Source organism: Orcinus orca, chromosome 3, assembly GCF_937001465.1.
Source record: "Orcinus orca chromosome 3, mOrcOrc1.1, whole genome shotgun sequence".
NCBI classification, from domain to species: domain Eukaryota; kingdom Metazoa; phylum Chordata; class Mammalia; order Artiodactyla; family Delphinidae; genus Orcinus; species Orcinus orca.
In genome coordinates, this window is record NC_064561.1 from 93,008,741 (window position 1) to 93,021,218 (window position 12,478).

General features: G+C 36.6%; 1 protein-coding gene across 1 annotated transcript in view; it reads right to left on the minus strand.

Moving 5' to 3' along the window:
* Positions 1–368: 368 nt before the first annotated feature.
* Positions 369–12,478, minus strand: part of EPB41L4A (erythrocyte membrane protein band 4.1 like 4A) — a 365,694-nt gene continuing 353,584 nt past the window's right edge. Inside the window, exon 25 of the mRNA XM_049707507.1 lies at positions 369–494. Within this exon, the coding sequence (XP_049563464.1) occupies positions 384–494 (111 nt within the window). The 3' untranslated portion in view covers positions 369–383. The remainder of the gene's footprint in view (positions 495–12,478) is intronic.

The following is a 12,478-nucleotide window of genomic DNA, read 5'->3' on the forward strand; positions in this document are numbered from 1 at the left end:
ACATCCATAGAAAGAGAAGACAGATTAGTTCTTACCACAGGCTCTGAGGAAGAGGGTTGGGGAGTAACTGCTTGATGTGGACAGCATTTCCATTTGACGTGATGAAAAAGTACTGGAACTCGATAGTCGCGATGGTATTGCAGGGCTCACAAAGCGATATCATCTTTGTGAAGTTCGCCTTATGGAATGTACTTAATACCCCTGAATTGTACACTTTAAAATGGTAAATTGTATGCTATGTGTATTTTACCACAATAAAGAAAACATCAATTTGTATTCTCAGGGAGTGTATGTATTAGCACAAAATGAAGCATAAATAGAGGTGGGACACAAGAGGACCCTTTTGCAAGTTGGTAATCAGTTTAATATTTATTGAGAGCCTACTAAGAGCAAAGTATTGGGCTGAGTGCAGAAACATAGCAGCAAACAGAGACAGATGTGGCCTCTGCCCTAGAACAGCAGTTTAGTGGAGCAGCCATTTTTCCGTTTCTTCTCTCCCACAAGAGATATGTTCACATTCTTAGAGAAAAAATAAGAGGAAAAAAAAACCCCAAAAAGAAACAGACTCTACTGAGCCACCAAATATACCTCTATCTGTAAATAAACAACCAAAAATGAAGCAAATACCTGCTAAAACAAACAGCTGCTAAAAGTTCATCTCGGGTCCTAAAATAAGGATTGGCAAACTTACAGTTAAATTTACTCTTAACCTTATTGGATGCCATGAAAAAGAAGGGATACTATATAGTGTATCTGCACATGATTTCACAAATAGTATGATCCCTATTTGTAATATAAATTACATGTAATTTATCATAAAGAATAAAAATTACAAGAGAGTTTGGATTACTCTTCAATAAACACTAACTCCTACCCTTCCTCACTCCTCCATGGGTTTGGTATATTCCCCTGCCCCGTGGATTAAAGCCTTGGCCACATGACTGACTTTGGCCAGAGGAACCTTAGAGGATGATGGGTGTAGAGAGTTTCTGCTCTTTGCCACAAAAAAGTGCTCTGAGCAGAAACTGGTCCAAGGACAGTGAAAGGGACACAAAACTGAGATAACTCCAATTAGCAGCCTTAAGAAGAATTGCCCAACTGTTCTGGGCTAGATCACTCTGCAGTCAAATATACGCCTTTGAGCATGAGAATAATTTCATGTTGTTGTTTAAGTCATGAAGTTTTGGAGTATTTATGCAGCATTATTGTGGTAATGGCTGATTAATACAATACATACATTGGAATCAGCTGACCCAGAATTCTCCCACAATATATGATTTTTTAAAAAATACTTAGAAAGTTAACCAGCAATAATAAATTAACTTTTTCTTTATATATTTCCTTATTCAGTTATAGATTTAGCATTAAAAATTGTCAACTGTGTAAAATGGAAATTTACACTAAGTAACCTATCTTTTATCTATTAGTATAACTGGTAAGATATGCAAGGATATACTACCGAGATGTTAAGAAATATAGAAACTATATTTGCTTCATATATCCTGATATAATCAGGTTCCAATAAACATTTTGATGAAAGCAAATTAATCACTAATTTGACATTTTCTTTTGGCAAATTAGCACGATTAGGTTTCACATTAAATGAAATGTGTTTGTGCTTAAGTACTTCATCAAAGCAAGATCACTGGTGGCATGGCTAAAGGGATATAATTCAAGTAAATCTCTTCACTATATTCTCCCATTTCAGACATTTCTATTCTTAATTTTCATGTTTTCAGGCCTCAGGCAGAGCTTATAAAGCAATATCACATATTTTTGTGAAATTTTCCTTATGAAATATTGAAGAAGTTTATAGGTAAAGCATCTGGCACGTTCAGAAAACCTTATGATGTTTTTCTTTTAATCTGTGTCCCTCCATTGGTCCAGGTGGAAAACTGACAATACTGTACAGTGACTATTAAGAAGATATTTATAAAAACATTGAGTCTCTTAAAGAAATGTAATTCAGTTTTAACTTTTCATAGGGTGTAAGTTGGTATTTTTCCTAATAAAATGTTAGCTTATGAGGTAAACATTGTTTACAAACTATGATGGAACATCTAATGAAGTTAATTTTCCTCTCATTGGACACTCCCTGCTATTCACAAAAGTTCACTGGATTATGGAAAAGTGCAAAATAATAAAGAAGAAAAAGATGAAACAATGCTTATTAAGAAACACAAACCAAAAAAGGAATTTAATCTTTATGATAATTAGAAAAAAATACTTTAGGATAGATAAGTAATAAAGGCAGGCAAAGAGACACAGTATTCTACTTGCCTGGGATAGCTGAGAGTTAAAAATAACTGTGAAAAGACCAAAACACCCGCCTAAATAGCCACAAGATGAAGTGGAACAGAAACTGCTATTCATTCAATAAACATCAACCATACAGTACGTACTTGATTAGAAGCTTAAATAAATCAAGGGAGTGGAGATTACAGGTTGTAGTAAGTCTGAGAAACTTAAATAATGACTAGAGTAGAAAAACACATCAAGGAATCATGAGTTCTGCCCTGAGGGAAAGAGTAGTCATGAAAAATTCCAGAGGCAGGTCTCCAAAGTAAATTCATTGCATGTGTCCTTTGACTAAATTAGAGCCATGGAAACCTTTTTCTTTTTTTTATTTTTTAAATATTACTGCACTGTAAAGCAATAGGCCTTGTGATCAGAAAGAAAACTTACAGAAAGCAAGAAAAGAAAGTATTTGAGAAGGACTCAAATACTTTAAATACTTCAAAATGAAATCCATCTCCATAATCTTGACCAATTTTTGTTTTTCTTAAAAAGATAACATCCCTTAAGTAAAAAGGGAAAATACCAATGGCAGGTTGAACCTTGAGGAAGAAAAATAGCATCCACTAGAGTCATATCTGCACATCCAAGGACAAACAATGAGACAAGGTTGAAGATGGTACTGGGCCCTGTGTCATCTTTATTTTGTGTGAACCTAACTGGGGTAATCCATCATTATGATCTTTAAAACAAAGAAAATTAGAAGGCAGTACCTCTTTCCCATATATTACCCCAACTTCACGCCCACACATACACCCAGAGTGAGACATGTCTAAAGGCAGATGATGTATCATTTCTGGAAAATGTTTAGAAACAACATACTTGAACTAAGGCTACAGGCTGCCTGCTATCCTAGCTCACACATCAATGCCCCCCACCCCTGACACACACACATAAAATCTTACTTTCCATTTAAGTTTTAATGGGACGATTTAAACAATGCCTACATAAGCATAATGGAGATCCCACCCACTCTCTGACAAACAGCAGATCAAGAGTCTTCATTTATGACCCTAACCCCAATCATCAGGCATCAAGGAGGCCTGTTCACAGAAACTGAGACCTATCCTCCTCTAGGCCTTCTACCTAGATTACCAGTGATAAAGGTGGGGGGGGGGGAGTGTCTTTGCACATTAAGTGACAAGTTCCCCCAGAATCCCAATTCCGCTAAAGTTCAAGGCAGAGCCTCTCCCATCAATAGCAAATCCCAGACTGTGTCTAGTTCAGGGAGATGCATCCCTTAGGCTTTCTAACCCTATGATACAGTGTCAAGCTGGAGTTCATACACTGTCAAAGACCCACTTCCTCATGTCCTGTTGCCTCTGCCAATAGGGATCAAGAGGGAGCTTCAAACACCCAATTGTTCCTGCCCAAAAGACTCAGCTTTGCTACCACTTTCTGCCTTGAATCAATGAGAATGGATCTCACTATAGCCTTTAGCCTTGTATATGTTAATCTTTAGACCAAGGTGTCTAGGTCCACCCTTATCTCCTACCTTGTAATCCCCACAAGGTTCTGCTAGCTCATCTATTCTCTTCTCCCAACCCTCCTGTACTCCTATTACTAGACTTTTGAATTCCATTACTGGCATGGTCCCAAACATCCCCAGCCCCTTCTCCGATTCTCTTTATCTTCTTACTCTAAAGGAAACCTGGAATTGCCCTGAACACACTGATTCCTGCACAGCCCTCTCAAGCGAAGGCTGATTTTCTCCCATAGCCCTTATGTCCCTGAGCACAGGAATGAGGCGGATATCCTCTCTGTTGCTCATTCCTTTCTCAGTTCCACTACCTAAAAACCTCCAGTTGTGTATTTCATGGCATCAGATTATATTATCTCCCATGCCTCAATATTGCTTTATCTACAGATCTTCCACCAGGTTATTCAGTCTTGTGTCTCAAAGACTTTCACTTCTGGCTCATTGTCTTCCTCTCCAGACTACTCCTGTCTTAATTTTTGGAGATTTCAACATTCATGTAGATAATCTTTTCAAGTCCCTAGCTTCTCAGTTCCCTGAACCCCTCTCCTCTAGTGATACTGTTTTCCACATTATTTTAGCCATCTGCTCCCACAGATTTTGTCATTATAACTTCAGCCTCTCCATAAGCATTATTTCACATATTCTACTATTGGATAACCACCTCCTTTTATTCTTCTCACTGTATCTAGCATGCAAACTGGGGCCATCCTTTGGCCCCACTAGGACTCCAGACCACTGGTCTTACCAACTTCCACTGTACCTCACCTTCTTGCTATTTCTCTCCCTTCTTTAACCAGCTTTACTATCATAATCCTTAACTCTCTTGTCCTTCTCTTCCATCATTATAAATACTTGGAAATTTTCTAACCCTGGTTAAAACCTTTCAACCACTACATGTATGCACCTCTGCAGCTGGATGTGGCTTTAAAAAACCACACAACTGGGCTTCCCTGGTGGCACAGTGGTTGAGAGTCCGCCTGCCGATGGAGGGGACACGGGTTCGTGCCCCGGTCCGGGAAGATCCCACATGCCACGGAGCAGCTGGGCCCGTGAGCCATGGCCGCTGAGCCTGCGCCTCCGGAGCCTGTGCTCCGCAACGGGAGAGGCCACAACAGTGAGAGGCCTGTGTACCACAAAAAAAAAAAAAAAAAAAAAAAAAAAAAAAAACCCACACAACTACCTTGATTGGTATCACTTTGAATTCATGATCACAAACCTCAAACAATCCCCTAATGCTCTCTTGCTATCATACTACACTTCTGTAGCCTGTTCATTTTCTACTCTTCCAGAAATTCATTTTACTTTTTCTCATTTCTCCTCAAACTTCCATCATCTCGTCCTGCATCCAAACTCTTGATTATGATTTTGCTTCCAACTTCACTATGAAAACTGAAGCAGCTGGAGGACAACATTCACAAACTCCTACTACCACATCTACCCAATTGCCAGTCTTATATATGTCACCTGTTACCACAGCAGCTTCCTGACTTTCACAGACGAAGCAGCTCCCATAGTACACCAGTTCTTGAGGGCTAGTCTGGGAATCACTCTTGGTGACCCAGTCTAAAACCTGCTCCTCATGTCTTTCCAGATGCCATAATACAAACTTTCCAGCCATAAATTCCTTGTGCTTAAAATAACGAAAGTAGCTTTGTTTATCTGCAGCTTAACTCTCACTGCTACATCAGTCAAAAGTCAACAAAATGCAGTGGAAAAAAATCTAATATGGTTGATAGTTTTTTTTTTTTTAAGGAAATAAAGGAACATACCCAACAAATAACAGATGAAGAAAAGATTTTTGAAATGGGAGATACTCCAGAAAACAGAAGAAAATTTTAGGCAAAACATCTTAAATAGGTAATTGGATCAAAAAGAAGAGATGCAAAAGAACAAAGGAGAGATGCTATTTCAAGTGAAGAAGCTATAAAAGGGAGCCAGAAAAGCTAAGGAGAAAACACCATTACAGAAGTAAAAAATAGATTGAAAGCAGAAAGACAATGAACTAATACTGGTGAAACTGCAATTGTAATATGGAGGGAAGCTCAGGAAAATAACAGAGAAGTGAAGATAATAAACTTCTAAGGTAGTCAATACATAAAGCGGAGAATAGAATGTAAAAATTATTCACCAATATTTCTTTTCTAAAATAACACCTATATGTTAACGTTAAAAGGGCTAACTGTGCTCCATGAAAATACAAAGAATTGTATTTACTAATGATATTATTAGATGTCCAAAACAAAGGAAGACTCTTATAAGTACCTGAGGAAAAGAATCAGATCCCCTACAAGTGTTAAATAAAATAAAATAATCTCAGGCTTCACTTCAGCAACACTGAAGGCCAAAAAAGACAGAGGAACTACATCTACAGACGGTTGAAGGGAAAGGAATAGGATCTAAACACTGTATATCCATTCAGGCTGTAGTGTCTGATGTTATAATACCTAAGGAATAAAAACATTAAAAGCTCTTCTTGAAAAAGAAATATACATGAATTCTTAATGGAGCCAAGTGAAAGATGATCTGGAGTGCAGCAAAAAGAAAAAAGAGAAATGCTTCCTAGATCATTTATAAAATAGATATCACTGCTACCATAATCATACAAAGGTACCTTTAAAAAAGAAAATATAGGTTAATTTCACTTATCTAGTGATAGCCATTCCAGAAAGGCAGGGATGGATCAAAACTAAGAATTCTATTAATAATGTTCACCATATACTCATCTAAATAGATAGCAAAAATGCATTTGATAAAATTTAATTATTTATAAAAATTGGTTTGAAATCATTGATTCTTGATTTTTTAAAATTTCAATAAACATTTATAGTTATTTAATTAACACGGTAGCATATACAACCCCAAAGCCAGCATTATGCTTAATTTAAGACACCAGAAGCATAAATGTTAAAGTAAGCAGTAGGATGAAAAGATGCCTAACATCACTATGACAGCTTCACTTTGCACTAGAAAAAGTCGGAGAACAGAGCACTGGACTAAGATTTAGAAATACAGAAAAGAAAGGCAACATCATTACTATTTACAGACTGTATGACTCTCTCTCTGGAAAACCAGAGGGAAGCAACTTTAAAAGTACTAGCAGGAAACAAAGTATTCAGCACAGAGCTGGATTCAAAATTAATATACAAAAGTCAAAAACTTTATATATTCTTATAAAACGTACTGAAAAAAATATTTATAATAGAAACAAAAACTATAAAACATCCTGGGAAAACTGACCAGAAATACATATTCCCTATAAGAAAAGAGTATAAAATTCCAATAAGGGCCATAAAAGACTTGAAAAATGAGTTTTATTTTATTTTGGGGTAGAAAGACTCAAGAGTTTAAAGCCATCATTTTTTATCAAATTAATCTATAAATCAGTGTTATAAAAATCAATATCCCCACTGTACTTTTAAAGTTGGGTCCAAAATTTGAGCAAAGGAAAGTGAAGGTCTCTTAAATATTCAAATATATTAAAGCCACCATAATGAAAACATCCCAGGATCAGCACAGAAATAGACAGAATTAATAAAAGAAAAGACTCAAGTATATAGAAACATAGTATTTGATAAGGATGGTATTTCAAATCAGTAGAGAGAAAAATGAACTATTGAAAGAAGCAGGTTGTACAATGAACCTGTCATTTGGAAAGGGATAGCAATTTGGAAAATAATTAAATTGAATCCATGACTTATATCTTGTTACAAAATAAATTCCAGAAGAATAAAAACTTACATATAAGGCAAAAAAGTAAATTCACAAATAAACCAAAGGAAACAATGGCAAATGTGTGTCATAAACTTAGAATGCAGCAGGTTATTTCCAAGCATGACATGAAATCTAGAAGCAATAAAATAAATGGACACATACGTTCACATGAAAATCTGAAACTTCTGCAAGGCAAAATATACCATAACAAAATGAAGAAGACAGAGTCGATCAAAGTATAGACAATACAGAGAAAAAACAAAAGTCTAACATCCCTAATATATATTAATATATATAATATATTTATGTATCATATGTTAACATATTAATATATGATATATTAACATTATATAAAAGTCTGTATTTAAAAAGGCAAATAACCCAACAGGAAAAAAATACATATGAACAGGAAACTCACAGAAGAAATTCTGTGGGCCAATAAACTTATAAAAAGAAGCTAAACCTAACAAAGAAATTTAAATTAAAATGGAATTAACAAAGATTAATAAAGACCAACGACAGATACTAGTCAGTATTAATGAGTGTCTAGACAGGTGTAGCTTAATACAACTTTATTTGGCAGAGCAATTAATAACATATCAATTGGCAAAGTATTTACTGACAATCTACTAAAACTCTAAAAGTTCAGAATCTTTGATCTAGCAATGCCACATGTACTAATTTAGAGTACAGAAAGAAGAGTGGGGGAATGAGAATGGGGGGATATGGGGAAGAGGAATAAGGAGAGTAGAATGAAGGGAAGAGGAAGAAGAGAAGGAAAAGGGGAGGAAGCCAGAGGAGGGGGAAGAGGAGGAGGAGAAGGGAGAGAGTCCTATAAAAAATAAAAAATAAACTCTGGAAGAATATAAAGAATATACACAAACTGTTAGTGACAGTTACTTCTGGAGGATGAGGAAATTGCACCTTACTATCAAATATCTGTGTAGCACTTAATTTTTAAATAACAAAAAAATATTATTTTTGAAATCAAATATTTCAAAAGTGAAATGAAATTGCAAGCAAGCTTAGAAAGACAGCATTTCTTCTACATTGATTTCATTGCTAGGTTTTTCCTGCCAAGTGTATATTTAGAGCTCCCATAGATAAAATTTCTGATTTCCATCCCAGTTGTGACCATCCCATCCCCTCTGTTCATGCACTATAAAAACAGAGGAGAATGGAATGGTCTCCATCAAAGCTTTACCCCTTAACACCCAACACTGGCACAATCTATTTCCCCAAAGTGCTCAGATTGTTGATTTTACGAACCATTAGGCAAGAAATGCTGTAAAGCTAGGACTGAGTTATATAAATAATGATCTGAAAGGAATGAAAATGATTGTACTTTGCCAAGTCAGCAATCTAAGAATTCTGTTGGAGAAGGAACAGAAAGTTGTTTACATCAAGATACTCTGAGATGTTTCCAATAAAACTAAAAATCAAAGAAGTTACTTGGACAGGACTGCTCCATAATTAACACTTTGGAAATGTCTTATCAGCAAAAGGTCTCCTAGGAATTGGTATCCCCGCTCAGTGAAGAGGAGGATTTTGACCTTTTGACTTAAAATTTTTGAATCTTTCCTACCATTGATTCAGTACCCAAAAAATCCAATTTAGTATTGACTTCTATATGATAAACAAGATAGTAAATGGATTTATACATATTAATTTTTATGCCTCTACATATTTATATTTTCATAGCCTAGGCAATGATAAAAATGATGAAAGGAACTTGGAAAAAATAGTTTAGTAACCAATTCTCCCAATCAATACACAAATTATTTCAAAGACAGAGAGTCAAAGTTCTCTGAGGCTTTAATTTTCTTCCCACTGAAAAGCATAGACATGACTCAAAGAAACTGAAGTCAACATCAACCCATCTTCTGTAATTTGGAGATAGTTTAGGGGTGTGTGTATTGAATACAGACCTTGGATGGTCCTCTGTGTTCTCTGTGAAGAAAAGCAACAGCTTGCTTCTCTATATCGTTCTCATCTTCTGGGTGACATCTCTCATAGTTGCTAGAGAGCTGTACTTCACAGTCATTTTAATTCAAACCTCACTATGCATTTAGAGTAAAGTAGTCCTTGTCTTTTGTAGTCTGTTTCTAGTTTAGTCTTCAAGTTGAAGTATGTGATCATCTTAAGACAGATCCAAAATTACGACCCTCTGTGAGTAAAACTCCACCACGGCTGACATGGGAAAGAAAGAAATTTTGGTACCAGGTGTTCAAGGGTTAAGATTAGAGGCAGATCATGGCTGAGTATCCATAGAGAATGTACAAACAAGATGGTAATTCATAAGACGTCTTGATCTCATTCAATTTAGAACAAAAAGGAACCTCATACTTTGATAGACATTATCACTGCTCACTAATATCCAGGTCTTCCTCCTGGACACATAATACTGCACCTCCAGGCACACATGTGATTTGGCAGGGTCTAATAACTAATTCTGGTCAATGTTATGACTGGAAGTGCTGCATGCCTCTTCAGGGCAGCAATATTCAATTACTGGCATGAGACCCTACCTGCTGTGCTGACCAGATAAACACTTTATGAAATGAAACTGTCGTGAAATGGTAGTGCATTCTTCATCTTGGGACCACAGATGACTGTGAAGAGCAGAGGTCTACTGCCGGACCTCACTGGGTGTATTCTTGGTTTTAAGCCATTGAGATTTGAGGGATCTGTTACAGCTGCATAACCCAACCTGTCTTGAAAAATGCATATACTCAATCAATTATCATGGTAAAAAATGAAAGATCTTTTTGATGTCATCATTATGACCCACAAAGGTGAGTTGGGGGCGAAGTATTATCATTTCAAATCTAGAATAAAGTTCATGACATAGTTGGCTACACACATAAATGAGCACATATATAAATTGGTGGATAAAAAGATCTTTATAGATAATTTACATAAACTAATAATTGGTTTTTTTCAATTTGCCGTTTATTTCCAAATACTTTGGTTTACTTTTTTTAGTGAATAATATTCAAAGGAGAAAGAAGATGGAGCTAAAAATATAAATTCATCCTCATGTGGTTAACAGCATGTATTATAGGTAAGAAGAGTGCTTTCTCTCTGTTTTAGTAATGGGAAGGAGATATTGTTAAATCAACAATGACATGTTTATAAGCCACAGATGTACCATATAACATGGGGATACATGTTTAGCCTGAGACAGTTCTGTTCTAATGCGACAATTAGCTAGCTTACTGGATATTTTATATTTGCTTAATACAGGTACGTTATCTCTCCTTTCACCCTGCTCTTACCCCACAGGCTCTCATGAATTTTGCGTTCAGCCAACAGGGATGCTCAAGCAGCAAATAAAGAGAGAAGAGAATATGGTCAGGGTATTACGCCCTTAATTCTCTCCTTGGAAAATCACCTCAACCTGGCTGTGTCCCTCAAAAGAATGTCATTGATTGGTTCTCTCAAGGAATTATGCCCTACTCTCATCCTTCTGGCTTCCATTAACATCTCCCCTTGTAGCTTCCAGCCTAGGGGTGGTAACAGCTCCACTATTCCTAGCTCCAGGTTGCTGCACTACCCTTGACATCTTACAGAATTCTACAATAGATCAGACTTAATAAAAGAAACGTTTAGGCATTGGCTCTTACTGGCTATTGAAATGGGGGAGAGAGAATTTATCATTATTCCTTCCATTGAATCACAACACTTGATTTTAAAAACAGAAGTATAACGTAATAAATTGTTCATAACAGAATCCAATTTGTTATTTTACTAGGGCTATCACTTCATGTTTATATAGTATAATAAAATACTTTTGTAAAGAATCTGCACATAAAAAGAGCAATCAACTAGATAGGAGAACAAAACAACTTTTGCAACAAAACTAGTCGACAAAAAAGACCCACATACCCCTAAACACAGCAGGTAACAAAAAATTAACAGCATCCACAAGTTGTACATGGTGTCAGTGTCTATGTGGAAGAAGACAAGAGAGAAGAAATGGGGTGTCTGGTGGATCTGAAAAATGAAAGAGCAAAATAGTGCACAGGTATTCACTGAGAAACAAGACCAGCCAATTTGAAAACAGCAGCCAAAACTGGAAAGCATTTTGCCCAACTCAATAGTAGATGACTGCAAGGGACCCACAGTAAAGTCTGAAAAAGACTGAAGCAGTGTGGGTCACATGAACTGGCAAGACCAAACAGCCAGAATTTCCTTTTGAGAGATCACCCCACGATGGGGAGAAACTTCTTAGAATGAAATAAAAATTCAGGAAAAATTTGGACAACATAGAAAAATGAAAGATAGGGCCCAGGTAAATAGGGAAAGGGAAAGAGACCCAGGAAATCTCAAAAAGTAAGGGAACATATGCTCTAATGCTACAAAAAATATAAAAACTGAAGTGGGAGCACTAAAAATTAAGAAAACTACCTTGAGTAATAGAGCCATAACTTCTAAAAATGTAGGAAAACTAGTTTCACATAAATATGAGCAACAGAAGAGGATCTAGGTCAAATCCAATATAAAGTTATAGGAGGAAAAAAGAGAAAAACCATATACTACCCCTCTGGACACTGAAAACATACTAGAAAGACATAAGCACAAAACAGATCTAATCATGACCTCCCAGATCAAATGAAGCTGTTAAGAAAACTATATAACTTAAAAGAACAACATAAATCAGAATTATAACTCAGAGTGTTAAGAGTTGTTACACCTAAACTGAGCTGTCAGGCCGTTTACACTGAACTCACCATCTCCCTGGCTCTGTACCCACCTGTCACCCACCCACCACCACCTTCCTTCCACTGATTTATGAGGGAAGGTGAGAACAACAGGGACATGGCATTGCTGTCAGGTCAGGAGGCTCCAAGTGCTCCAGCATAAGCCTACAGCAGAGCATGCGGGAAGATCTTGGGAGAACCTGATCATCTTCCCCGGAACCAGGGGGTCACAGAGCTTGGTTTACCCCTCTCACCTGAAGACGTCAGCTGGCCCCAACTGAGAGTGAGA